This window comes from Pleurodeles waltl, chromosome 8 (genome assembly GCF_031143425.1).
Source record: "Pleurodeles waltl isolate 20211129_DDA chromosome 8, aPleWal1.hap1.20221129, whole genome shotgun sequence".
NCBI classification, from domain to species: Eukaryota; Metazoa; Chordata; class Amphibia; order Caudata; family Salamandridae; genus Pleurodeles; species Pleurodeles waltl.
This window is the reverse complement of record NC_090447.1, coordinates 1435404170-1435431070: the sequence shown is the minus strand read 5'-3', so window position 1 is coordinate 1435431070 and position 26901 is coordinate 1435404170. Positions and strand designations below refer to the sequence as shown.

At 46.6% G+C, this 26901-nt stretch overlaps 1 protein-coding gene across 2 annotated transcripts in view; it reads right to left on the bottom strand.

Moving 5' to 3' along the window:
• Positions 1–26901, bottom strand: part of IGSF5 (immunoglobulin superfamily member 5) — a 334850-nt gene that overhangs the window by 226116 nt on the left and 81833 nt on the right. For both annotated transcript variants that reach the window (XM_069202586.1, XM_069202585.1), the window contains exon 3: positions 24401–24718. In XM_069202586.1, the coding sequence (XP_069058687.1) occupies positions 24401–24718 (318 nt within the window). The remainder of the gene's footprint in view (positions 1–24400; positions 24719–26901) is intronic.

Sequence of the window (26901 nt, the reverse complement as noted above, 5' to 3'; positions counted from 1 at the left end):
TGTAAGAGGCAGCAATCAGGGGACAAATTCAAACAGGGCTAGATACGGGAGAGGCGGTGCTGTGAGGTTGGGGGAGCAGACTAGATGCAGGGCTATTAATCCCTCCTTGCCCTCACTGTCCATTGTCACCTTTCCTGCTGCTCAAAGTTTTGGAATTCCCTACCCCCAATGATGATGGGGCCTGGCTGTTAGTAGTGAAAGGCCTACCATTTGGCAGTAAAAACCTAGGGTCAGCGATGCAGCTTATGTCATTAGAACTGACCCGGTGAGTAATAGGAGGCTAAGCAGAGGGCTGGGCAGGTACTGATTGCCCCACCAGCACAGTGAGTTTGGCTGATAAATCCAAGATAGAATCCTCTAAAAAGAATATCCTATCCACCAGGGGAGCGATAGATGAGGTCACAATAGATTTAACTTTCTCCATGACAAATTCCCAATCAAAACTTGGTGCCTCACCATTCCCCTCAATAGCGATGGAAGATGTCAACTCTGACTGTAATGAGATAGATCCTGTCAAATTACAAGAACTGTCAGAAGAATAAACTGCAGACATATGCCTAATAGCTGGCCAAAGAACTGCCCCTTGTTTTGTTTTCCTCTTCTTTCTGGCTGAGGGTCTGCAAAGACTAGTGCTTATAGGAGCAACATTGCTTGGCAAGCTATTTGAAGGCAACGGAGGTGCATGATCTATGTCCACAATGGGCGGCAAGCTGTTGTGGTTAATGGAGCCCACATCACAAATTCCAGGGGGTGGGACAGCCAAGTTCGATAAGGGATTGCTTAGCCCCTCTTCCAGGTCACCTCTCTGCCAAGTCTATTTTCTTGGAGATTACACCTACCGCGTGAGCTAGGAATAAATCAAGTGTGGTACCAGGTCGGGGCTTTGTAATGGCACTGTCTTTATCCCCAGTCAATTGCCTTTTGACCATGTTTCCAACCTGAAAAAGAACAGGTAACTGAGGCCAAGACAACAAAACAAACATACCAAGAGACTCACATGCACCATTAACAGCAACAGTCAAGGAGGGGGAGACCAGCCTCTTCCAGGTGATGAAGGGGCACACAGGCCGGGTTTTTTGCCCGGGTGCATCCCATACTGTGGGAGGCCACCGGCACTTATGAGCATTTTGTAATCAGTCCAGCCCCTCCAGGATGCAGGGAGAGCTGACAGATGTAGTCCCACAACAGCCAAGGCCACCCAAATGCAGCTGAAGAAAAATGGGGGTGGGGAAAACTGCCTTCGAATGAACCAATGCCACTGGCATTTTTGAGCACATTGGAATCAGTCTGGCCCCTCCCGGGTGCCGGGGTTGCTGGGGGTGATAGTCCCACCCCAGCCAGGGACACCCAAATGCAGCTGAAGAAAAATGCAGGTAGAGAAAACGCCTTCGATGCATACACATATTTAATGAATGGGCAATACATCATGAAAAGACACAATTGCAATTGTGTTTCACACTTTAAAGGTGAAGAGAGTAAACAAAGTCCATGTTAATATCCGCCTAAATTATCACAAACCTAGCATTATGGTGAACTCTCTAGAGACCCAGTCTCATGATCTCAGATGCAGAAGGAATCCCTTATTTTTTTTGTTGATAAAATGTCCCTCGCCCCATTTTGTGGCATACTTCATCGTTGGGTCATATCGCGTCCTGCAATATTTCTTCAGGATGAGCTCAACCTCTAAAAGGAAGGTTTTGATATCACAAGTACAGAATTGAGCAGATAGCAACATCTAAAACTGTCTAGAGGAATCATCTTTTAATTTAATATGGGTTCCTCTGGCAAGATTAAAAGACAAGGTTGAAGTTATTGAGCCCTAATCATCCGTACAGTCACTCTGGTCAGTGAATTTTGTCAGGACATGTGTATCCTTACTGTTGAGTACCTACCATGCAATTGTCACTACAACACTTAAGAAAACACACATCAAAACCATACGAACACCACAAGCATTTAATTATAACAGCTTGTAGCTAGTACTGTTAGACTTTTCATCCTTGGCGTGGTCTCCCTTAACTGTTTGCCTCTGTTTCCCAGGTTGTTGATGTGTGCTGGACTCTGATTTCGCTGTTTTTGTTACTCTGGGCACTTTACCACTGCTTACCAGTGCTACAGTGCAAGTGCTCCTTTACAAAATGTGTAGGTAAGTGGCTTATCCATGATTGGCATATTTGATTTCTTGGTAAGTCCCTAGTACAGTGCACTAGAGGTCCCAGGGCCTCTAATTCAAATGCTATTAGTAGGCCTGCAGCACTGGTTGTGCCACCCACATAAGAAGCTCTGTAATCATGTCTCAGACTTGCCACTGCAGTGTCTGTGTGTGCAGTTTTAACTGTAAGTTCAACTTGGCAAGTGTACCCACTTGCCAGACCTAAACCTTCCCTTTTCTTACATGTCAGACACCCCTAAGGTAGGCCCTAGGTAGCCCCCAGGGCAGGGTGCAGTGTATGGTTAAGGTAGGACATATAGGGGGTGATTTCCGCCGTCCGCCAAGGTACCGCCGTGAAATGACCGCACCGCGGTCAAAAGACCGCGGCGGCCATTTAAACATTTCCGCTGGGCCGGCGGGCGCTCTCCGAAAGAGCGCCCGCCGGCCCAGCAGAAATGCCCCTGCAACGAGGACGCCGGCTCAGAATTGAGCCGGCGTAGTTGCAGGGGTGCGACGGGTGCAGTTGCACCCGTCGCGTATTTCAGTGTCTGCAAAGCAGACACTGAAATACTTTGCGGGGCCCTCTTACGGGGGCCCCGCGGCACCCCCTACCGCCATCCTGTTCATGGCGGGTTTCCCGCCATGAACAGGATGGCGGTAGGGGGTGTCTGAATCCCCATGGCGGCGGAGCGCGCTCCGCCGCCATGGAGGATTCAATGGGGCAGCGGTAAACCGGCGGGAGACCGCCGGTTTACCCTTTCTGACCGCGGCTGAACCGCCGCGGTCAGAATGCCCTCGGGAGCACCGCCAGCCTGTTGGCGGTGCTCCCGTGGTCGGTGACCCTGGCGGTCACCGGCCGCCAGGGTCAGAATGACCCCCATAGTAATGTGTTTTATTAGTCCTAACAGTGAAATATTGCTAAATGTGTTTTTCACTGTTACAAGGCATGTCCCTCTCATAGGTTAACATGGGGGCTACCTTTAAATATGATTAAAGTGTAGATTCCCTTTGGGAGCAGATGGAAATGTGGAGTGTGGGGTCTCTGAGCTCACAATTTAAAAATGCACCTTTTAGTAAAGCTGATTTAAAGATTGTGTGTTTGAAAATGGCACTTTTAGAAAGTAAGCATTTTCTTGCTTATACCATTTCTGTGACTCTGCCTGTTTGTGGATTCCCTGTCTGGGTCAGTTTGATAGTTGGGCTGGTTGTACCTCACACTAGACAGTGACACAAAGGGAGCTGGGGTTTAGTCTGCATTTCCTGATGAGCCATCTGTGCTAGGAGAGAGAGGAGGAGTGATCACTTAAACCTGCAAGGGCTGTGCCTTCCCTCACACAATGCAGTCTCCAACCCCCTGGTGAGTGTCTGGGGCCTGGCCTGGGCAAGGCAGGATTTCACATTCAAGAGACACTTTGCTTTGAAGTAGGCCTACTTCAAAGGAGAAAATGGGTATAAGAAGGGCACCCAAAACCACAGACTTTAGAACACTTCTGGAAACCAAGAGGAACCCCTGCCTGGAGAAGAGCTGAATAGCTGAGGAAGAAGAGCTGCCCTGCCTGTGACTGTGCTTTGTGGAGCTATCCTGCAGTTGCTGCTTCGGCCAGAGTAAGAGGGCAAAGACTAGACTTTGTGTGCCTTCCATCTTGTGAAGATCTCCAAGGACTTGATTTAGAGCTTGCCTCCTGTTGTTTGAAGTCTCAGGGACAGCAAAGACTTCTCTCTGCCAGCACCTGGAGTCTCTGGAGAGACTCCTGCTCTGCCCTGTGGTGCCCATCCAGTTCCTGGGACCCTGAAAGGAGAAGCTGGCAGCCTAAGAGGAAGAAATCCACGCACAGAACGCCATGTGGGTAAAAGATTGACGCAACTCCGATCTGCAGCTTGGAAATTGACGCGCTGTCCGCTTCGCGGCTGAAAATCGACTCGCGGCTGAAAATCGACTCTCGCCTGTAATGCGACCGAAGAATCGACGCAGAGAGCTGGGGAAACGACACGCAGCGTCGCTGACGGAGGCTGGTGAGATCGCACCCCGCAGTGCGTGGTTTTCGGATCATCATGCAGCTGGATTTCTGACGCAGACACCGTTGGACGTGTAAAAACAACGCAAGGCCACCCAGAACCGAGAGTGCTGACTGGATCGACGCATCGCTCTCCTGCGGAGAGAATAAACGATGCACCTGACCCGACAAAAGGAGAAACAATGCAATGTCTCGCCCGTGAGTGAAATCGACGCATCGCAAGCTCTTTTTGACGCACACTCGCCCCTGCAGGGTTATTTTTTACATACCCAAGGTACATTCTGACACTAACAGTGTTAGTGTGTGTTTTGAACTACATAAATACTCTTTGTGCTTTTTAATTGATAATTTGACTTGTGTATTGTGGATTTTTGTCATTTTGGTCTTGTTTTGTTTAGATAAATATTTCCTATTTTTCTAAACCTGTGTTTGGTCATTTTGGAGTGATTTCCTTAAGGTACTGTGTGTGTTGGTACAAATATGTTACACCTAGCACTCTGAAGTTAAGCCTACTGCTCTGCCAAGCTATCAAGGGGGTAAGCAGGGGTTTGCTGAGGGTGATTCTCTTTTGCCCTGACTAGAGTGAGGGCCCTTGCTCGAACAGGGGGTAGCCTGACTGTCAACCAAAGACCCCATTTCTAACAAGTACATAATAATTTCCTGGTGAAAGAGATCAAAAAGGACATATTTGTTAAAATGAACAAGCGGATATAATAGTGGTTGATTTCAGAAGCATGCAAAAACCATGTTTTGATACACTGAACTGTGTACATTAGTCAGACTTATGTGTATGCAGTGCCCAACTGTAATCTGTAGTTGTAAGAAATTTGGTTATTGGTTGAGAGGGATGGAAACCCCACTCAAGCAACAATCAAGATCCTTGTTAGGGTGAACCACAAAAGTCACTCAATTTACCTGTGCCGAAATCTGGTAGCTTGGCACAAAATAATCTTCCTTAACCTAGAGGTGATGTGTGTAAAGTATTCATGCAGCACACAGGCAGTAATAAAGTGAAACCACAATGAGGATATTTATCAAAGCAAGTTTGAAATATAGAGTAAATTGTAATAAATGAAATGCTACAAGAACCACATAAATCTTATCGGTAGACCCAGAGGTATAGAATTTTAAAGTTTTTAGGGAAAATAGCGCCAAGAAGTAGAAATCACCACTCGTGGTTATCCAGTCACACTAGACCCGAGAAAAGTCACAAGTTGAGGCCAAATGCAATGGAGCACAGGTCGGATACATGGACCAGGTTAGTCCCGCTGAAGAGTTACCTTCTCAACTCTGGCCCTAAGAGTTTTGTTCGCATTGGAGGAGGCTACTAGGAGGAGACATTTGGCGCGAGGAGAAGGTCTCTGTTGGTGCAAAGTGCAGGTCTTGTGTTGCCAGTCATTGCAGCTGTCACTGTTGGCACAAAAAAACTGGTCTCACCAGAGCTTTGCTTTGGCAGACGTCACGAGTTGCAGAGTTTTAGCATCAACAGACCGGTTCTCAGTCACAAAGGGTCCTGACTTTAGGAATTTTACCTTTTCCTTGTGGAGGAATTCTGACTGATGCCTGCCAAGGGTGAAGGATGTTTGGGGCACCTCTTGAGGATCAGGACACACTCCAGCTGAGGCATGAAGTAGGGCTTAGGCAAGTCCAGTTCTTGCTGGAAAATTGCAGGGAGGCCTCTGGAACCTTGTTGTGTCCCTGTACTTCATACAGGTGGTCAGCCAGCTGACCCTTGGAGTCACTCTGGGTAGCCTAGGAACATTACTTCCTTTGTGTTTTATTTAAAGTCCCACTCTCCATTATTTTCTATGCAAGGGTGTTTCAGTACTAGGGGATGGCCACTTGTAATGCTGGACTTACTACAAAAGTGTAAGTAATGAAAAAGTGCAGTTTATGAATACCGGAAAGGAGTAAACTTACACAAAGTGTAAAATTACGGAAAGGTGTAAGTTACCTTTTTGAATCAGGCCTGAATTGTTCAGTTCTTCTCTGTCCTTGAACACTCCATCACCTACCACCTCACTTTTCCTATCCACAATACATATCCTCCGCTATAATGCCAAACCGCTACTCTACCTTTATTCCACAAACTTCCATCCTTTAACCTCACATGGTTTTTCAGACTCTCCATTTCCATGGGATTTGAATACACTGATAGGTGTTTGGCTGCTTAGCCAGGGTGTTTTTTACTTGAAGTCTCTGACCCACATATATAAACCTTGTAGCTCATACTAATACTAACATCATAACACTCAGTTGACAGACAATTGATTGCAGTTCATACAGGCTGCATATACATTCCTCTTCTAATGCTCTTATTCTCATATAAGATAATACAGCTACAGGTCATGTCTGTCACCCTGTTCTGTACTGGTCCACAGCAATAAATCAGCCATTGCCAACTGATCAGCCCTGGAATAACTACAGAGATCTGCCACATGCGGCTGGTCAATGTGGGACTTTAATTTAGTACACCACTTCAGGTTTCAACAAGCTACATACTATGAAATCTACTTGCCATCTCACAATGACAATCAGGTATGGAATTTTATAAACAAAGTCCAACCCATCGGATCGTCCCACAATTTCTCTCTGCAACCATGCTTGCAGAAAGGCCATACACATTAAACAAAATATCTCAGAATGGATAACACAGTGCATTAATCATATAAGTGGACTATGATTATAAGAAATAGTATAAAGGGATCTGCAGAGCTGCTCAAAGCTGTCACCTTATTGAAAACCATAAACTGCACACCTATCTTTTTCACTTCTTCATCCATCACACTGCTGAGAGCTCTGCCATATAACTCGATAACCACACCTCAGTGGTCGTCATGCATGACATGGAAACACTTACTTCATAGGATCAAAAAATAAAAGACAACATGCTTCCAAACACACACATAGCATGGTGTAGCATATTTCCTATATGGGAAAGCACTTCAGCACCCCACATAGGGAATGTAAGCACTGTATAAATGTTGCAAAATAATACAATACAACAGTTCCTTACTTCTACACATTACCAAAGGTCAATAAAACTACCAGATCACTCTAGGATGACCTATAGTATCAGGGATTGAGTCTGTTTCTGAACATTAATCAAACTATTGGGTTTATTTCCTAAAATCATTCATGGTAAAGATACATTTGCATCCAAAAGATACCAAAGCTGACATTGAATTGTTTGAATGATTTCACATTTGATCCAGAAGAGGAATACATCATTAGCTTAGACACTGAGTCACTTTATATACCACAAAAGGAAGCTCTGAGGGTGAGAATAGCTATACCATTCTGAGTGAGATACTAATAACCCCAAATATTTTGTACAGGACCTAACTAGAATGGCTTTAAAAATATATATTTCTTTAAACTCGATGGGTCTGTATATCTACAGTAAAATAGGACACGTGGGTATTCAATGCGAACAACCCTTACAGCAAAAGAACAACACTATGGAGTGAATTTCAGAAGCATGCAAATCCACCTAATAACCTACTGCATTCTGTGTATATTAGTCGCACTCATGTGTATGTAGTTCCCAAGTGTATGTTGTAGTAAATCACAACACTATAATCACAGCACTGTGATCAACACTCACCCTATACTCTTAAGCTAGTTGTCCAATGCAAGGGAACAACCTGAAGTCACACACCAAAATATTATTTATGTCAATCACTGACCAGATTTGGCATTATTGATTGGTTGAGCTGAAACATGTTGATGAGAACAGGCTGTAGGGATGATCAGGTCCCCATACTTTTCACTTTGTTTTTTTAATCATGCCAGAAGAACCCAGAATAAAATTGAACAGTGATTGATTCTTCTAGACAATTATCTGCTCCATTCCCAGATTTTGAAATTAAGAGCACCTTTTTAGAGTTTGACCCTGCCCTGGAGAGATATTTACCTGGATGAGATAAGACCTGACAATGAAGCATGCCCCAAAATGTGAGTGAGAGTCTGTTAGAAATGGGGTCTCTAGTTGGCAGAGGTATACACACTTGTCCAAGTAGGGACCACAGTCCTAGTCAGGGTATGTCACACACAATCCAAATTACCCTGTGCCCACCCTCTGGTAGCTTCGCACTGAGCAGTCAGGCTTAACTTAGAAGGCAATGTGTAAGTATTTGTGGAATAAATCATGCAATAACACAGTGCAAAACACCACACAGTTTTAGAAAAATATGAGATATTTATCTGAATAAAATCAAAGCTATCAAGATTTGAACATCACAAGTTGAAATATCACTTTTGTAATGATCAGAAGAGTCTTTAGTTCTTAAAAGCAACAGTTGTCTCTTGCAACCATGAAGTACCTGGCTTGCGTCAAAATTACATGCACGAAGACCGCAGAGGAGGAGGTGCGTGGAAAAAGGTAGGTGTGCGTCAGATTTCCGGGCGCACACAGACGATGTGTCGGTTCTTTTCCACGCACCAAGGGCTTTGCGTCAAATTCTGGCATGCAGGCTTGAATCCTCTTTGCAATGCGGGGTCGTTTGACGCCCAGGGACGATGCGTGGAAATATTGGGCATGCTGGACGAAGTCACAGGTCTGCGTCGATCCAGTGGGCAAAAGGTCAGAGTTTCTGTTGTACGGCAGGCGCTGCGTCAGTTCCTCGTGCAGGAACTCAGGCTACGTCGTTCCGGCTCGGCGATGTATCGATCCGGTGGGCTGTGCGTTGAAGTTCCGGTCACAACGCTGGCGCTGCGTCGATCTCCACTCGGGGAGCTGGGCTGCGTTGTTCAGTTCGGTAATTTTCTCACCGCTTCAGGAACAGGAGGCAAGCTCAATCCAGGCCCTTGGAGAGCACTTCTACGCAGAGCCAGAGGTCAGCAAGGCATCAGGGCAACAGCAAGGCAGCAGTCCTTCACAGCAAAGCAGTCCTGGTGAATCCTTTGGGCAGCCAGGCAGCTTCTCTTGGCAGGTTGCAGGTTCTGGTGAAGAATGTCTTTCCCAAGAAGTGTCTAAATTGGTTGGGTCCGGGATCCAGTTCATATACCTAAAAGTGCCTTTGAAGTGGGGGAGACTTCAAAGAGTGTTTTTGAGGTGCACAAGGTCCCCTTTCAGTACAACCCTGTCTGCCAGAGTCCCAGTAGGGGGTTTGGCAGTCCATTGTGTGAGGGCAGGCCACTGTCCTTTGAAATGTGTCAGGCCCTACACCCTTCCAGCCCAGGAAGACCCATTCAGTATGCAGATGTTTGCAGGTGTGACTGAGCACCCTGTGTTTGTGGTTGTCTGGGTGAAATGCACAAGGGAGCTGTCAACCAGCCCAGCCGAGGCATGGATTGGAGACAGGCTATAAGGCACAGAAGGATTTTAAGTGCAGAGAAATGCTCACTTTCTAAAAGAGGCATTTCTAAAATAGTAATATAAAATCCAACCTCCTCAGTCAGAAGGATTTTGTATTACCATTCTGGCCATACTGAATATGATCTGTCTACCCCTTTCTGATCAGAACCTACCACTCAAACATTATATTAGAGTAGCCTTAATGTCAGCCTATGAAAGGAGCAGGCCTCACAGCAGTGGAAATCGAATTTAGGAGTTTTCGACTACCAGGACATATAAAACACACAGGTATATGTCCTGCCTTTTACCTTCATAGCACCCTGCCCAGGGGTTATCCAGGACCTACCTTAGGGGTGAAGTATCTGCAGAAAAGGGAAGTTTCAGGCTTGGCAAATACTTTTAGATGCCAAGTCGAAGTGGCAGTGAAACTGGATACATAGGCCTTGCAATGGCAGGCCTGAGTCATGGTTAAAGGGCTACTTATGTCGGTGGCACAATCAGTGCTGCAGGCCCACTAGTAGTATTTTATTTACAGGCCCTGGGCACATGCAGTGCACTTTACTAGGGACTTATAAGTAAATTGAATATGCCAATTGGGTATGAGCCAATGTCACCATGTTTTAAGGGAGAGAACATATGCAAGTTAGCACTGGTTAGCAGTGGTAAAGTGTGCAGAGTCCTAAAGCCAGCAAAAACAGTGTCAAAAAAAGTGGAGGGAGGCAGGCAAAAAAGTTGGGGTGACCACCTTAAGGTTGTCAGGTCTAACAGGGTCCTTTTATCTAAGAAAAGGGATTCTGTCTGTAGCTGACATTTTGGTGCTACTCCTGCAGAGTACATCAATAGCGTCACAAAGAATTACGCTATTGCCCCCTACCCTGTGCCATGGTGGGGCGTATTTTAAATACGGTGCACACATGGTGGCAGTAGGGGGGGCGCTAAGGGGCACAAGGAAGGTGGCGCTGCACTAGGTGCAGCCCCACTTTCCTTAAATATGCCCCTACATTTTTAAGAGTAGGCAGTGGATCCGTAGATAACTGCATACTCCTAATAAATGTTTTAAGACCAGTCACTAGGAAGACGGAGTCCCCTAAGCATCCCTCCCCATTTTTGAACAAGCTACCACCTCCTTTGAGTTGTTGGTAAAATATCAATACATACCATATGACGTTGCTATTTGGGAGTGATGCCCTAAACACGTCTCTTCCAAATAGTAACTCATGATTTCCTACACCCATTTAGCAATTTGGCAACATGTTACTGAATAGCTAAATGGGTTTAGCACATTCGAAAAACACATTTTCAATGCACAAACCCTGCGAATTAGTGAATTGCAGGGTTTGTGTCAAGAAAATGCATTAGTACATCTGACCCAATAAGAGGTAATAAAGCATTAAAAAAGGAGAGAAGAAAATACACAATCCTCTCTGGCCTCGTGAACAAACAATTCCCATAGTTTTGACCAGAGCTCCAAAAACAAACAAATAAGATCTGGAACAAGAGAAGGAAAGGGTCAATAAAAGGACTTGTAGTGAGAGATAGGGTGGCAGACAGCACCTCCCTTGCATCTTCAGTGTACACACTAAGGGCCTGAAGTAGCAAATGGTTTGCGCCTAGCAAACAGCGAAAATCACCGTTTGCGAGGCGCAAAAGCCTCTTTGCTATTCAGAAATGCATATTGCGAGTCGGGACCGACTCGCAATATGCATTTCAGAATCGCAAATAGGAAGGGCTGTTCCCTTCCTATTTGCGATTCGGAGTGGAATGCAATTCCATTTGCGACCGCATATGCGGTCGCAAATGGAGTCGCAGTTACCATCCACTTGAAGTGGATGGTAACCCACTCGCAAATTGGAAGGGGTCCCTATGGGACCCCTTCCACTTTGTGAATGGACCCACAAATATTTTTTCAGGGCAGGGAGTGGTCCAAGGGACCACTCCCTGCCCTGAAAAAATACCGAAACTAAAGGTTTCGTTTTTTTTTTTAAGTGCAGCTCGTTTTCCTTTAAGGAAAACGGGCTACACTTAAAAAAAAAAAAAACTGTTTTATTTAAAGCAGTCACAAACATGGAGGCCTCCATGTTTGCGAGTGCCTAGACTCGCTATGGGGCCGCAATTAGCGACCCACCTCATGAATATTAATGAGGTGGGTCATTGCGACCCCATAGCGAGTCGCAGTCGGTGTCTGAGACACCGTACTGCATACCAATTTGCGAGTTGCAAATTGCGAGTCGCAGGGACTCGCAATTTGCAAGTCGCAAATTGGTGTTTTGCTACATCTGGCCCTAAGTCACAGGGCTGGCTTTAGGGCAGTGTGACTGGTGCAGCCCAACTGGGCACTGACCTGGAGGGGGGGCATTGACCTCAGGGAGGGCGCTGGTACGATTTAAAAGCACCTGCTTCAGAGTCCCTTGTGTGTCCAGCTTTCAGGCAGCAACAAAAATGTCACAATAACTCTTGTGAGTAATGTTTCTGCTGGAAAGAGAGATCGGAGTTTTGTCTAGTGGAATTTTTGGCTCGCCATAAAGAAGTGCAGAAGATTAATATACCTGCTGCAAATAAATAAAAATCTGTATTTTATGTGGATAGCTGAGTGTATTAGTAAAGCCAGCCTTTACCAGCACTTTAAAAAAATGAAATGTATGTGAGAGAGGGGCTATGGAGAGATGAAGGGCAGGCACTTTTGCCTATTGGTATTGAGGGACTCAGAGGATGAGGTCATGGACTGTTGCAGCAGGGACCATCAGCACTAAAGCCAGCTCTGCTAACTCATCCTCCACCACCTGCACTACCCAAAATCCCTCTTGTGCTCTTGCTTACCTGACCGTGCCATCTCAGTATCCAGCTGTGAGTCGTAGCTCAGGGGGAACATCAGCACCTGTCACGCTGGATGGATCTGCAGAGAGGTGCCTCACATGTCCTTGCTCATCACAGCACAGCTGACTGATTAGCTCATGCATGCATGGCCTTGTTTGCTCCTCTTCCTCGGAAGTGCACAGGTGGCCAAACTGCACATCAGTGCCACTTTGACCCACTTTCCCTAGAGCTGTCAATCGAAACCTTTGTCTAAAATCCATTTCTGCACTTCAACAGCACACCAATGTTCTGCTTGTGACAAATTTGGCATTAAAGGTCATAGATGGAAGGTTTGCACACATTAAAGGAAACTGTAGACATTACTAGAGCAGAGAAAACAGGAATCAAAGATGTCCAATATTTCTGATTTTGGCTGCTCTGACTCTAAGGTCTATATTTATGGAAGCTTAGCGTCATTTATGTTGGCGCTAAAGTAGCGCTAACATTACTCTATATTTAGATGTTGACGGTAGACCTGCCTGGCGTCAAAATATTGGAGTTAGCGCCATTTTTAGAATGTGCATACCCACCTTGCGTCAATGAGATGCAAGGTAGGCGTTCCCAACCTAAAAATGACGCTAGCCCCCACAGCGCCATATTTAGCTCCCAGTGTAGAAATAATGCGCGGGTGGGAGGCGGGCCTAAATAATGGCCCTACACTTGCTTAGCGCCATTAATTAACACCTGGTCAGACCAGGCATTAAAGTGCAGCTAGGCCCATTTCCATGAGGAAACACCATGGAACAGGCACAAAGATGCCTACCCCAAGCCCCAGCAACACCACAACCCACACCATAGGGACAGTACAGGAGTAGGGAGTCCATCCCAGGTAAGTGTTTGTGTATGTGTGTGGTGTGCCATTGGGGGCCCCTTACATGGGTCCCCCCTGGCTGCCGCTGGGTATGTAGCGCTTGCTCAGGGGACACTGATCCCCTGTGGTGGGCATTGGGGTGGTGGTAATGACTCTGGTCTATACTTAGACAGGAGTCATTTTTTTGGCTGCTTGTGTGTCAATAAATGGCGCTAGGCTGATTAGGGGCAGACATTTTGCAGCTTGCCAGCCTAACGTCATTTCTGACCTACTAACGCCATTTGACCTAACGCCATCCACCACCGGCTGGCACCTTTTTTTGTGATGCTAGCCATTGCTTAGCGCCATCATGCGTCATTTCATAAATATGGTGCATGAATGGCTTTAAAGAATGGCATTGGCCAGTGTTAAAAAAATGACGCACAACTGTGTTAGCGCAGTTGTGTGTCATTTTTCATAAATATGGGCCTAAATATGTCACAGAAAAGTCGGACCTAGTCCATTTGTTTGTCCAGAACACTAAATTACACCGCCCACCCCCTACCTTGAGAAGATTCAAAAAAGGGCTCAAGCTGCATCAGATGTCAGCAAGAACTTCTGCATTCCTTGTTTGGTCCAGAATCCTCAGCTGGAGTAGTGACATCATTTCAATTCATTATACTTAGCTTTCCTGAATAGCCCTCTTTACAAACCACAACATGGCTATCAAAGACATCTCTGGAATAAATTATATGATCATGTGTTTCATTAGAACACCTACCCTAGCAGCACTGGAGCCACATTTCAAATTTCGTGCATGGTTGGGGGAGCAGAGTTGTAAGACACAATCTTTGACTCTCTGTGAGGTTGACATCTGCTGATGAAATATACACACATATTGTGGAGAAGTATTGAAAATCTGACTTTTTGGAATCACTAGAGAATCTCAATCAATCAATCAATCTGAGTTTTATAAAAAGCAGCTATACACCCATTATGATCTCAAGGCGCTGGGGGGGGGGGGGGGGGGGGGGACAGGGGGCGTAGCGAGCACTGGTGGTGGATTAAAAAAGCCATGTCTTCAGTTCCTTTGTGAAGCTGGGGAGGTAGGTGATTTGTCTGATGTGGATGGTTATGGCGTTCCAGGTGGTGGCGGCGAGGTAGGAGAAAGAGCATCCTCCTGATCTGGTTTTTCCAGATGCGGGGTACTTCTGCGAGAGAGAGCTGGGCTGAGCGTAGGCTCCTGTGGGGTATGTGGAAGTTGAGTCGCTGGTTAAGGTAGGCAGGTCCGGTGTTGTTGGGGGTTTTGTGTGCGTAGGTGAGGATTTTGAAAGTGATTCTTTTCTCAACGGGGAGCCAGTGCAGTGTGCGTAGGTGTTGTGAGATGTGGCAGTGTTGGGGTAGGTCGAGGATCAATCTGGTGGCAGCGTTCTGAATGTTTTGCAATTTGCGGGTGAGTTTTTTGTTGATTGTGGCATAGAGTGCGTTGCCGTAGTCCAGTCTGCTGGTGATGAGGGCATGTGTGACGGTCTTTCTATGCTCGAGGCGGATCCATTCGAAGGTCTTACGTAGGAGGCGTAGAGTGCAGAAGCAGGTGGAGGTGACTGAGTTGATCTGATGGTTCATGCTAAAGTCAGGGTCCAGGATGATTCCGAGGTTGCAGGCTTGGCTGGCGGGGGTGGGTGGGTTTCCGAGGGTGGGTGGGCACCAGGATGAGTACCTCAGTCTTTTTTGTGTTGAGTTGAAGGCAGCTATCTCTCATCCAGTTGGCGACTGCTGTCATGCCCTCATGGAAGTTGTGTCTGCCCTTGTCTGGTTCGTTGGAGAGGGAGAGGATGAGGTGGGTGTCGTCGGCGTAGGAGATGATGTTTATTCCGTAGCTTTTGACGTTGGTGGCTAGCGGGGCCATGCAGACGTTGAACAGTGTGGGACTGAGGGAGGATCCTTGGGGAACTCCGCTGGTGGTGGGTGAGCCTTCTGTGAGGAAGGGGAGCATCTCACTCATTGCGTTCTGCCGGAGAGGAAGGTTGGATCCAGTCGAGGGCCTTGTCTCTAATGCTGGCTTCGTGGAGTCTTCTTATCAGGATGTGATGGGAGACTATGTTGAATGATGCCGAGAGTAGGATGAGTGCCGCCGTCTCTTCCTTGTCCAGTAGGGAGCGGATGTCGTCTGTTGTGGACAGGAGGGCCGTTTCAATGCTGTGGTTTGACCTGAATCTGGAGAGGGAGATGTCGAGGATATTGTGTCTTTCTAAAAATGTGGTGAGTTGGCTATTGACTGCTTTTTCTGTGACCTTCCCAGGAAATAGAAGTAGGGAGATGGGCCTGAAGTTTTTGAGGTCGATGGGGTCAGCCAAGGGTTTTTTTGAGGAGGGGGTTGATTTCGACATGTTTACAGTCATCTGGGAAGGTGGCGGCAGCTAGTGAGCAGTTGATGGTGAGGCCGAGCTTGGGGGCGATGGTGTCTGCAGCTCTGTTGAAGACGTGATGGGGGCATGGGTCTGGTGGGACCCCGGAGTCTATGGACTTCATGGTTTTCACTGCATCGTGGGTGGAGAGGGGTGTCCAGGTGGAGATTGTGGGTTTGTTGGCATCAGTGGTAGGACGGGGGGTTCTGCGTGTGGGTTGTCCTTATTATAACTGTTGTAGATGGTCTTGATTTTGTGGTGGAAGTAGGTGTTGAGTCTGTCGTATAGGTCCTGTGAGGGTGGGATGTCAGTTGTCTCGCTGTTGGGTTGGGCGAACTCCTTGATGATGTTGAAGAGTTCCTTGCTGTTGTGTGCTTGTGAGAAGATCCTGTCTTGGATAGCCTTCTTTCTGGTGTTTCTGATGAGTTGGTGGTGTGCGGTGGTGGCGGCTTTGAAGTTGCTGTGGGCTTCTGGGGATTTAGTGTTCCTCCAGATTTTCTCAAGGTGGTGACTGGTGCGTCTTGATTCCTGGAGTTCAGGGGTGAACTAGCTGGCTCTCTTTGGTGTTGTTGATCTTTTTGAAGGGGGCTATGGTTTTGGAGTCGGTGATCCATTTGTGGAAGGTGCATGCTGGGTCATCGTTGCGTGCGATGGTGGGAGTTGGAGTCTGGTGATGGTGGGTGAGTTGAAGGTGAAGTGGATGCATTGGTGATCTGTCCACGGGAGTTCCGTGGTGTGACTGAAAGTGGCCGAGGTTCCTGTAGAAAAGATGGGATCGAGGGTGTGTCCTGTCGAGTGTGTTGGCTCTGTCGTGATCTGTCGAAGTCCTATGTTGTGGAGGTTGTCTAGGAGGGATGCAGTGTTGGGGTCTTGTGGTTTCTCGAGGTGGAAGTTGAGGACTCCCAGCAGGGTGTAGTTGGTGGCTGCAATGGCTTGTGCGGAGATGAAGTCCGTAATGGAGTTGGCAAAAGGTGTGCGGCGTCTGGGAGGGCGGTAGATGATGGTTCCCCTAATGGTGGATGTCAGGCTGGTGTGTAGCTTGAAGTGGAGGTGTTCCATCAGTTTAGTGGCTTCTTTGGAGTCTTTGGAGTGTGTGTTCAGGCGGATGTTGGACCTGTGGATGATGGCGATCCCCCCCCCCAGGGAGGCTGGGATGAGCTTTCCGGGGGATCTTGTACCCCTGGGGGATGGGGATGGCGATGTCTGGGTCTGAAGTGTTGTTGGTCCAGGTCTCGGTGAGGAATGGCACGTCCAGGGTGATGCTGTCGAGGAGGTCCCAGATTTCGGTGGCATGTTTATGGAGGATGGAGCGGACATTGAGGAGGATGCACTTCAGGGGTTTCAAGTTCGGTGAGTTGTTGAGGGTGGGTTGTGCTGGGTCTCGGGTCTTGGTGGTGTTGCAGGCTTGACAGCAGCAGAGGCAGCTGAAGGGACCGTGTGTGTTGCCTGGAGCTGCTTGCTTGCAGTTGTTGTTGCGCCCTGTGTTGAGTGTGATGAGTTCATCTGCTGTGTAGAGGTGGATGGTGGTAGGACCAGGGGTCCTGGTGCTGGTCGCGTTCGAGTCGCGGACGGGCACAGACAGGCTTGCCTAAGGCGCAGTGGCCACCATTAAGTAGGGAGGGGGAGGAGAGGAAAACTGGGAGGCGGGAGTGGAAAATGATGCAAAAAAAGGGGGCGGGCTGCGGGGGCAGCGGGGATAGAGTGCGAGAGAGAGGAGGGGGTCGCAGGGGCAGCAGCGAAATGGGGAGTGAGAGGGGGGAGAGTGAGAGAGAGAGAGTGGAGTGAGGGGAGAAAAACAAGGTGGAGAGAGTGAAACACAGAAAGCGAAATAAACAAAAGGAACACAAAAGGAACAGAACATGGCAGGAAAAGCACACAAAGAGTGAACAGAGGCAAAAGAGGAAAAAAAGAGAAAAGAGGCAGAGGGCAGCCCAGTAGAAGAGCAGAGCTCTCTCCTTGACACCAGGGATAAGGCGCAGGCAGAAGCCTGTGGGTGGAGGAGGGCCTAGAACTCTTGACAGAGTTCAGAGGAACAGAAGGGCTTACTTGCCGGTGGAGCTACGAGGTGGCAGAGCAATTTACTGAGTAGGTCAGTGTGGTTGCTCGTCCTACAGCGGAGTGGCCGGCATTAACTGGGGGGGGGGGAGGACAACTGGGAGGCGGGAGTGGGAGCAGAAAACAGTGCAAAAAAAGGGGGCAGGCCACGGAGACAGCAGCGGGGAGATAGAGCACGAGAGAGAGGACGGGGCGGCAGGGGCAGCAGCGGCGGGGGAGTGAGGGAGGGGGACAACGAGAGTGAGAGAGAGGGAGACAGCGGAGTGAGGGGAGAAAAACAAGAAGAGAGTGGAACGCAGAAAGCGAAAGACACAAAAGGAACACAAAAGAGACAGAACACGAAAGGAAAAGCACACAAAGAGTGAACAGAGGCAAAAGAGGAGAAAAAGAGAAAAGAGGCAGAGTGCAACCCAGTAGAAGAGCAGAGCACTCCCAATAGAAACCAGGGAGGAGGCGCAGGCAGAAGCCTGTGTGTGGAGGAGGGCCTAGAACTCTTGACAGAGGTCAGAGTTCAGAGGAACAGAAGAGCTTACTTGCCGGTGGAGCTACAAGGTGGCAGAGCAATTTACTGAGTAGGTCAGTGTGGTTGCTCGTCCTACTGCGGACCGGCCGCCATTAAGTGTGGGTCGGAGAGGACGGCTGGGAGGCGGGAGTGGGAGCAGAAAACAGCGCGAAAAAAGGTGGCGGGCCACGGGGACAGCAGCAGGGAGATAGAGCATGATAGAGAGGAGGAGGGCAGAGCCGCAGAGGCAGCAGCGGCGGGGGAGTGAGAGAGGGGGAGAGCGAGAGTGAGAGAGAGGGAGACAGCGGAGTGAGGGGAGAAAAACGAGGAAAAGAGAGTGGAACGCAGAAAGCAAAAGACACAAAAGGAACATAAAAGAGACAGAACACGGAAGGAAAAGCACACAAAGAGTGAACAGAGGCAAAAGAGGAGAAAAAGAGAAAAGAGGGAGAGGGGAGCCCAGTAGAAGAGCAGAGCTCTCCCACTAGACACCAGGGATGAGGCGCAGGCAGAAGCCTGCGGGCAGAGGAGGGCCTCGAACTCTTGACAGAGGTCAGAGTTCAGAGGAACAGAAGGGCTTACTTGCCGGTGGAGCTACCAGGTGGCAGAGCAATTCACTGACTAGAATTTCAGTATTGAAAAGGGGGCACTTACCAATGGAAACTAAATCCTCCTGTTCTGGCTATCATTCCAAAAATAGTTTGTAACTCCTACATATAGTGGGTCATTCCGACCCCGGCGGGCGGTGGGCGCCGCCCGCCAGGTGGTGACCGCCAAAAGACCGCACCGCGGTCAAATGACCGCGGCGGTCATTTTGACTTTCCCGCTGGGCTGGCGGGCGACCGCCAAAAGGCCGCCCGCCCAGCGGGAAAGCACCAGCAACGATGAAGCCAGCTCCGAATGGAGCCAGCGGAGTTGCTGGTGTGCGACGGGTGCAGTTGCACCCGTCGCGATTTTCAGTGTCTGCTTTGCAGACACTGAAAATCTCAATGGGGCCCTGTTAGGGGGCCCCTGCAGTGCCCATGCCAGTGGCATGGGCACTGCAGGGGCCCCCAGGGGCCCCACGACACCCGTTCCCGCCATCCTGTTTCTGGCGGTGAAAACCGCCAGAAACAGGATGGCGGGAAGGGGGTCGGAATCCCCATGGCGGTGCTGCTTGCAGCGCCGCCGTGGAGGATTCCCTGGGGCAGGGGAAAACCGGCGGGAAACCGCCGGTTTCCCTTTTCTGACCGGGGCTTTACCACCGCGGTCAGAATTACCCCTGAAGCACCGCCAGCCTGTTGGCGGTGCTTCCTCCGTCCCCGGCGGAATGACCCCCATAATGTCACAGGCTCTTTGTGGTTCTCTTGGGGGAGGTTTACTCGCCTCACCACTGACCTGCAAAGTAACCCCAAGTCGTGGTGTTGCTTGAGAGGAAATGTAGTTTAGTGGCAAATGTACTTGCTTCAGAACCAGCATCCCAACTTTATCAATGTTTGGGATCCTGATCAAATCACTTTGGACACGAATCAGAAAGAAAACTTGTAAATCTACACCTGATCCCAAACTCCTACAGGGGTATGTCTGCCAATTTTCAAAATTTATAGACATTCCCAGTAGTGAACCTAAAAAGTTAAACCTGTGTCAGCTTCCAAGACCTAAGGGGAACGCCATGAAACATTTTTTTCCAAGTGGCTATTTTCCCAAATCGGGGTTGGATGCACGGTACAGCTTTGCACTGGGGAGAGGTAGCGCTCCTTGCCAATCCACATTTAATTCTTCTTTTCTTTTTTTTCTCCATGGGGAAAAACCTTTCCCCTTCGCTCCCATGAAGCTTGAGGTGTTCTATGGTTCTATGGTCTTTCCCATCCTGGAAGGATATTTACCCCAACCTTTTGGTGGAGCAGATCTCCAAACATTTCCAGGTTGGGAAAGGGTCAATAAGAAGCTTGGGAATAGCCACTATCTCCCTACCCCTTGCTTGGTGGCTGCTGCTGCATAATTGTACAGAGCTGTGGAGTGTGATTATACATCACTAAAAGTACTGGTACGTGCCAGGTATCCTTAAGTGGATACCTGGCACTTCTACATGGAGACATTTTTGGTCTTAAACATACCAATATGTCCAGAAATATACTCAGTTATCGCATAAACGTCAATTCACTAAAATGCCAGGGGTAGCAGAAGTAACCACACGCCATGTAACCTTTACTTTTACTCACACGCACGCTTAGGCGTACACACATATTTACACATACACACACTTATTCTCCCATAAGCACACTCTCACCCACAAGCGCTCACACAACATACATTTAAAATCATTTTTTACTTATGTCAGCTGCCAGGGAGGATCATATTCCAGCAAATTGTAATTCATTCTTCATTTCACTAATTGTGAGTAATAGCATATTATTCACTATGAGTGCAATAAGGAATTAACAAAAAACAAGGAAAGTGAGGCTGTCTTTGTGTGTGTGCCTAGGACTGATTTTGCCACCTCTGAGGCCAGGGGTCGCAAAGGCAGTACAGGGGTCTCAAGAGATAAGCGAGAGGTCTTAGACGACCATGAGTGATTCCGTCCCATCTGTCATGTGCCTATATTGTTGCTTGGGAGTCTGTTTCTGCCAAAGAGAACTCTTCAATATTTTATATTGTGATTGTCTAATAAACACACCTTAAAATGTATGTGATGTGATGGAAAGGTCAGAACAGTTGAATTATTTATGCAATAGACCCCCTTTTCAGCAGCTCCTCTGTTTACTTGGAGGGTCATGTAAGGCAGAGTGAGAGACAGGACACAAGTACACTTCATCCCTGGTTTATCGAGTGAAATAGGAAATGTGGTAAGAGGCCTCTTAATGGACAAGTTTAAATTTCTCATATATTCCTCTTTACATCTTTCTTGCCTTAAAAATCCAAAATGCCAATTCAGAGAAGTCCCTACTGTTTCAGACTGGAGCGAGAAACAAGTAAGATGTTAATTGTCTACAGTCCTATGTCTTGATTTTAAAAACAGCTTTTTTATTACTTTGGGGAACATGCACTAATGTTGATCTTTTCAATGTATCCTATAAGAGAAAGGATTTCCAAGGTGGAAAATCTCCATGGGACAGGGTTAGGTTTCCCAGGAATACTGTCAGAAATCTATGTAAATTTTCAGGATCTATTCCCGGAAAAAATGTTTTTTGTATTTCCCAGAAAACTGTAAAGTTAAGGAGGAGGAGACTTATCTCTAAGTACTTATAGTTACATTTTCCCTGGAGCTAAATAAATCCTTCCTACTAAAGCAGAGAGTAACCAATATCGATTTGGAAGTTATCCAGGCAGATCATTTCCAGACTGGTGCAGTGTGGCTGTGACACTGTACAGGGTAAACTGTCCTCTTGGGGACCACTTACCCTGGTGTGCCCCCAAAGCCATCAGATAAGCTGCCTTCAGCTTTGCAAGGCAAACGTATCAATAGAGACTGGCGGATCCTTGCATCAGGGTGTTTCACCCAAACCAAACTGATGCAATGCAGCGTAGCTCAAGGGCAGAGCTCATTTCTATTCAAAAACTGGCCCTAATTGTGCTGGGCTGTGCCATGGTCTGCTGCAGCCCTGAGAAAATACATTTAGTGCTGGCCTTACAATTACCCTAGTCACAGCACACCCCTGAAGTGTGACAGATCTGAGCTGTAACCCACTAGGAAAATCATTGACTTAGGTCTCCATTACAGGTTGCCCAGAGCGGTATTCCCATCAGGGGTACTGCTCCCGAGAACTCTGAGTGGTCCAGGGAATTCTAGAGGAGTTTTACGGGGCGCTGATCCGCACCTGGAAAACCTTCGCTAGGACTGTACGGCAGAGGCACACCCAATCCTTTACCCGCCAGGGCGCACACGGTGCATCCCCTCGAGCAGTGGTTCTTAAACTGTGCTCCATTGGCCCCTGGAGGTCTGTGACACCTACTCAGGGGTTCGTGACTCATATTAATGGAAGATTAATAAAGTCCTTAAAGATAAAAAGAAAACTTGAAAATTAAAAGTTTTAAAACTCTTTGTCAATTTAAAGGACTTTAAAATTAAACTCTAAAAAGTAGGTTGATATCTTGTTTCTTGTGCAAGTACAGAAAATGGCACCTACTATGAGGGAACGGTAGCCTCAATTGAAGCAATACTGGTATGTGCGCATGTAAGGAGAGCATGCATTAGGAACTAAAGACAAAGTATGATATGCTAGAGTGTAACATATTGCTTCGTCTTTTAGAAATAAAACCACATTTTGAAAAGCTCCAACATTCCCAGTAATGTTTCAATTTTCAATTTTTTTTGTTAGTTTACAATAATTATATTTCTTTGACATTTACTTGTTTCTGTATTTGTGTGTATTGTTTTGAGGTTCAAATCATAGAAATTACTTTGATGGTGGGCCGTAGCTTTCAGTAGTGATTCACAGAAGTCAAAAAGTTAAGAACTGCTTTCCTGGAGGGCCTACAGCCTCCCCGACTCCCACCACCAAACGTCCTCCCACCACCTGTCCCATAACTCCCAACCTCCACCAGTCCTCCACTGATATTAACCACCAGCTTGGAGAGAGAAGGTGTGAAGTATCTCTGTTAAACTCCCCGGAAACGGTTAAAGCCTGCCCGTATTTATACTTTTTTAGCGCCGCAATTGCGTCATTTTTGACGCAAAATCGGCGCAAACTTTCAAAATACAATTGTTTTGTAAGTTTGCGCCGATTTTCCGTCCAAAAAAGACGCAAATGCGGCGCTAAAAAAGTATCAATAGAGTAATTCCAGGCCCAGCTGGTTATTCGCCATGCCAGGGACTTGAACTTGTGAACCCCATTATCTCAGTAGCAGTTACCAGGGAAGTCTGTTAATTCCATCCATGGGAGAGAACGAGGTACTCAAGACAAAGGCCCACGTGGTCAAACCATGCTCCGTTTTCCTTTTAAACCCCTTGTTCATCGAAGTCCAAATACATTTCAGAGCAAAGAACACCCTACGGTTGTAGCTATTGATGAGTAATAAATATTGCCACCACTGTAAGTCGATTTTTAGTTATTAATAATTAATTTAATCTTGAATTTTACTTATTACCAAAAAAAACCTAAGCCAGTGTCATCTTAAACATTTTGTGGCCTTTGTCAAAACATATTTGGTGGGCCTGTACCCAACAACTTTCAATGCTAAATTATATGTTAAAAGTTAACAGGGTCATACATAAATAGTTGAACTATATCTTGCCCTGGACCCCAAAAACCCTTAAAATGACACTGAGAATAGAGGCAGTCAGAAGTAGAGGTTAACAGAGCGGGAGAGAGGTGTAAAAAGAGGAAAACAGAACAGAGGTCAAATCGAGACAAGGATTACTTTCCCAGTGGACCCCTTGTAAACTGGGGGCTTTGGGCCATTGCCCTCTTTGCACAACGCTTCTGCCCTAAACTCAAGAATGTTTAATAGAGCAGCCAAACTGGAGAAACATTTTAGGGCGTGCTGAATAACAATTCTGCCAGTGAGTCTGTGCACAGTTGATTGACAATATTTGACTTTTGTGAGATTGCTGTTAGAGAACTTCGTACAAGTTGCCACTGGGCAAAGTTTGACGCGAGGCTTTATCGGGAAAAGTTTACATTAAAAACAAGAGTTGTGTTAAATGTTTTGTTGAGTGACTTTAGCAAATTGTTAGCAAAAACCTACAGAAAATACACAACTGAGAAAATTGGGAGAATTGTAGTGCTTTTAATATCACATATTCCACATTTTGAATAAGAGTGTGACTGTGCTCGAATAGTAAAAACGTAACACTTAGTGAGAATCTTTTGCCAGAGAAGTCACCCTAAAAACCAGTGCTTAATTTGTGCTTGTTGTTTCCGGTGCGGAGCACCAGCACTTATTTCTGAGGGCCAGCGCTTAGTTTTTAGTTTCAAGTATTTACTGCAGCAAAAGACATGTGGGAAAGACAGAGGAAGAGAAAATCAAAAAAACGTCAGAAAGGGGAAAAGCAGGAAGCTGCAAGAGTGAGCTGAAAGGGCAGGGGGTGACTGTAAATGGATTGAAGAGGCCCGAGGTGGCTTCAGGATTACACAGCCTCAGTATTATGTGCTCGCACTTTTAATTGCAACAGCCGCTTGTTTAAGAGGAGAGCTTTGAGCACCGGCACCTTTTTATTTACAAATTAAGCACTGCCCAAAACGTAAATTTTTGCGGGGTTTTTGCGATCAAATCACACGTTTATTGCGCTTTTTCAATGACTTTTGTGGATGTGAAGTACTGAAATTCTGCACACCCCTAGAATTGTCCCTGTTCCTCAGATACAATTAACTACAGTTCTACTGAAGTATGAAGAGAGAACGTACCTTGAACAGAAAGATACGCTGGAAAGTATTCACTTGTAAAGACATTGCATCGAATCTCCCCAGTATCACTGATTCTGACGTCCGAGATGATCAGTTCTGAGGTAAAGGAGTTAGCCCGCGTGTAGTTGACCGCAGAAAAGCGGGGGTCGGGAGCAACTATTCCTGTACTTGGATTTACAGTCACAACTGGGGTGTTCTTCCAAAACCACAAGATGGTCTTCCATTCCCCTTCTACAGTGCAGTTGAACCGGGCCTGAGACCCAAGTAGGACTGTTGCGTTGCTGGGTGCTTGTGTTACCACCTGACAATGTCCACAACCTAAAAAACAGGAAAACAATTAGAAAGCAAATATCAGTTTCCCTTTTTTATTATTGTTTTCTTCAAAAGAGAACTGTAGCCCTTCTTTTCCGGTTTCCATGAATGTTTCAAATACATTTCAATTGGAAGCTCACTGATTACCCAAACCTTCATACAGGGTGCCCACCTAACAAGAAGTAAAAATTCAGGAAAAGGGCCAGAATCAGGACAAAAATACATTTTTACAGGTACATCTGAGGACACTTTGCAAATATAATAGATGACTGGCAGAAGTACAAGCTAAAACAGGTTTATGTTCTTTAGTTTATATTACACTTTGGGGTATTGAGCAAACATTCACACGTAGCTGAACGTATGTAGAGATGAAAAAACTAGCAAAGGTATAACCTCCAAGTAGAATTTGACAGCTGACATAAGCAGCAGTTTTCACAATCCTGCCCCATTACCACAGATTATAGTGCCTAGACTTCGAGTTTACGAGCAGTAGCACTACTAGAGAGTGTGAAACAGAGAGAGAAATGACGGTGAGAAAGGAGGAGCGGGATAGCTACAGAGAGGGAGAGACAGAAGGTTGGAAGACTGAGTCCCGTATTTATACTTTTTTTAGCGCCGCATTTGCGTCGTTTTTTTTATGCAAAAGCGCACAAACTTACAAAATACAATTATATTAGTAGAGAGAGAAAAAGAATGAATGGTGAAAACAGAAAAGGGGATCACAGAAAAAGATGGTGGGGAGAAAGGAGGGAAACACAGTCAGAGAAATGCAGAGGGTAAGAGAGAAAAGGCAGAAAAGTGAAGAAAGGTCCAGGGGCACATAAAAGGCAAGACCGCGGTAAACGAGAGAAAGCATGTGGGGAGAGAGAGAGAGGTAGAGACAACTGACAAGGTAGGAGAGTGGAGGCACCAGATAGAGAAAAGGAAACTGAGAGGAAGAGGTTGAAGAGGGAGTGACCAGAGGGATTATGAGAGTGTTCACTTTGTAACTCGCATGTCAGAGCTTTCAATCCCAATCCTGTTGTGCCGTGCCTTTGGAAACCTGTTGCTGTTCTGCTCTTTCTCTTTCTTGCAATGCAGAGCAGTGCTGCAACTTCACTTGCTGCACCGGGTTGCGTGAAATGTTAGTAAATATGCCCCTCAAAGATTTGGTACAGGTGTCGAGACATACATGTTCTCTTGGACCTTGTACAGCACTCTGCTACATTTTAGCTCGGGTCACGCTACTGAAATAACATATACATACATACTGACAGACAATCATTGTTTGTTATGAAAAGGTTATTTTCCTAAAAATGAGGAAGAAATCCATCCAAGATTCCAGCATGGAGCATTTGCCTTGCACATCACTGTGTGGCGCTATATGATTTTGGGATTAGTGCATAGCGGTCATGTTATTAGTTTGGGCATTTCTAATTTTGCTCTTTGTTCTCCATTAACTGTAAATGTTTAAATAAACACATTACAGAAAGAGGGCTGACAATGGAATGAGATCCCTCCATTCATAGGCTACTCCTCTCTACCAGTCCGTCCCACAATTTGCTCCTGTAGTGCTTTTGCCTCAAGGCCTGGAGCACTGCACAGGCTGCAGGAATGACAGCTACTTCTAGAGGTGGGCGAGCCCAAGATTAACACAGCAAGCAGAGCCAGATCCAAACCAAGGGTCTTGTTCTTAGAGCCCATGCACAAGCCAAGCCCGGAAAATGTTTACCATGTAACTCATACTACAAACATCACGTAAGTCTTTAACGTGGAAACTTTCGCGTGAATATGTCCCATTATTGCACTGCAGTGAGGAGTACTTATTAAAAGTGATAGTTTTTAAACATAAAGGTAGAACCATTCCTGCCCCCATCCTCACCCTAGGGATAGTTCCATTAGTGAACAACAAAGCAAGACATCTGTCATGTGAACCCAGTATGTGGCCCAGATTGATATAGAAAGAGCAAAGCTATAGTCTATTAAACCAAACAAAATAGGTTTTTGTACAGCTGGTATTCTGAACTCATGTATTTGAAGGTGCTTTCATACGCATTAATGAAGAAAAAGGAGGATTGCTAAAATAAAATCTTTGCCTAAGAACACACAATTTGGATAAGGGGGAAGCTGTGATTAATCTAGGTTTTTAGGTTTCACTTTGTACAAATCAGCCATTAAGTGGGTTTCCATTTGTCTCTTCCTTTTTCCTC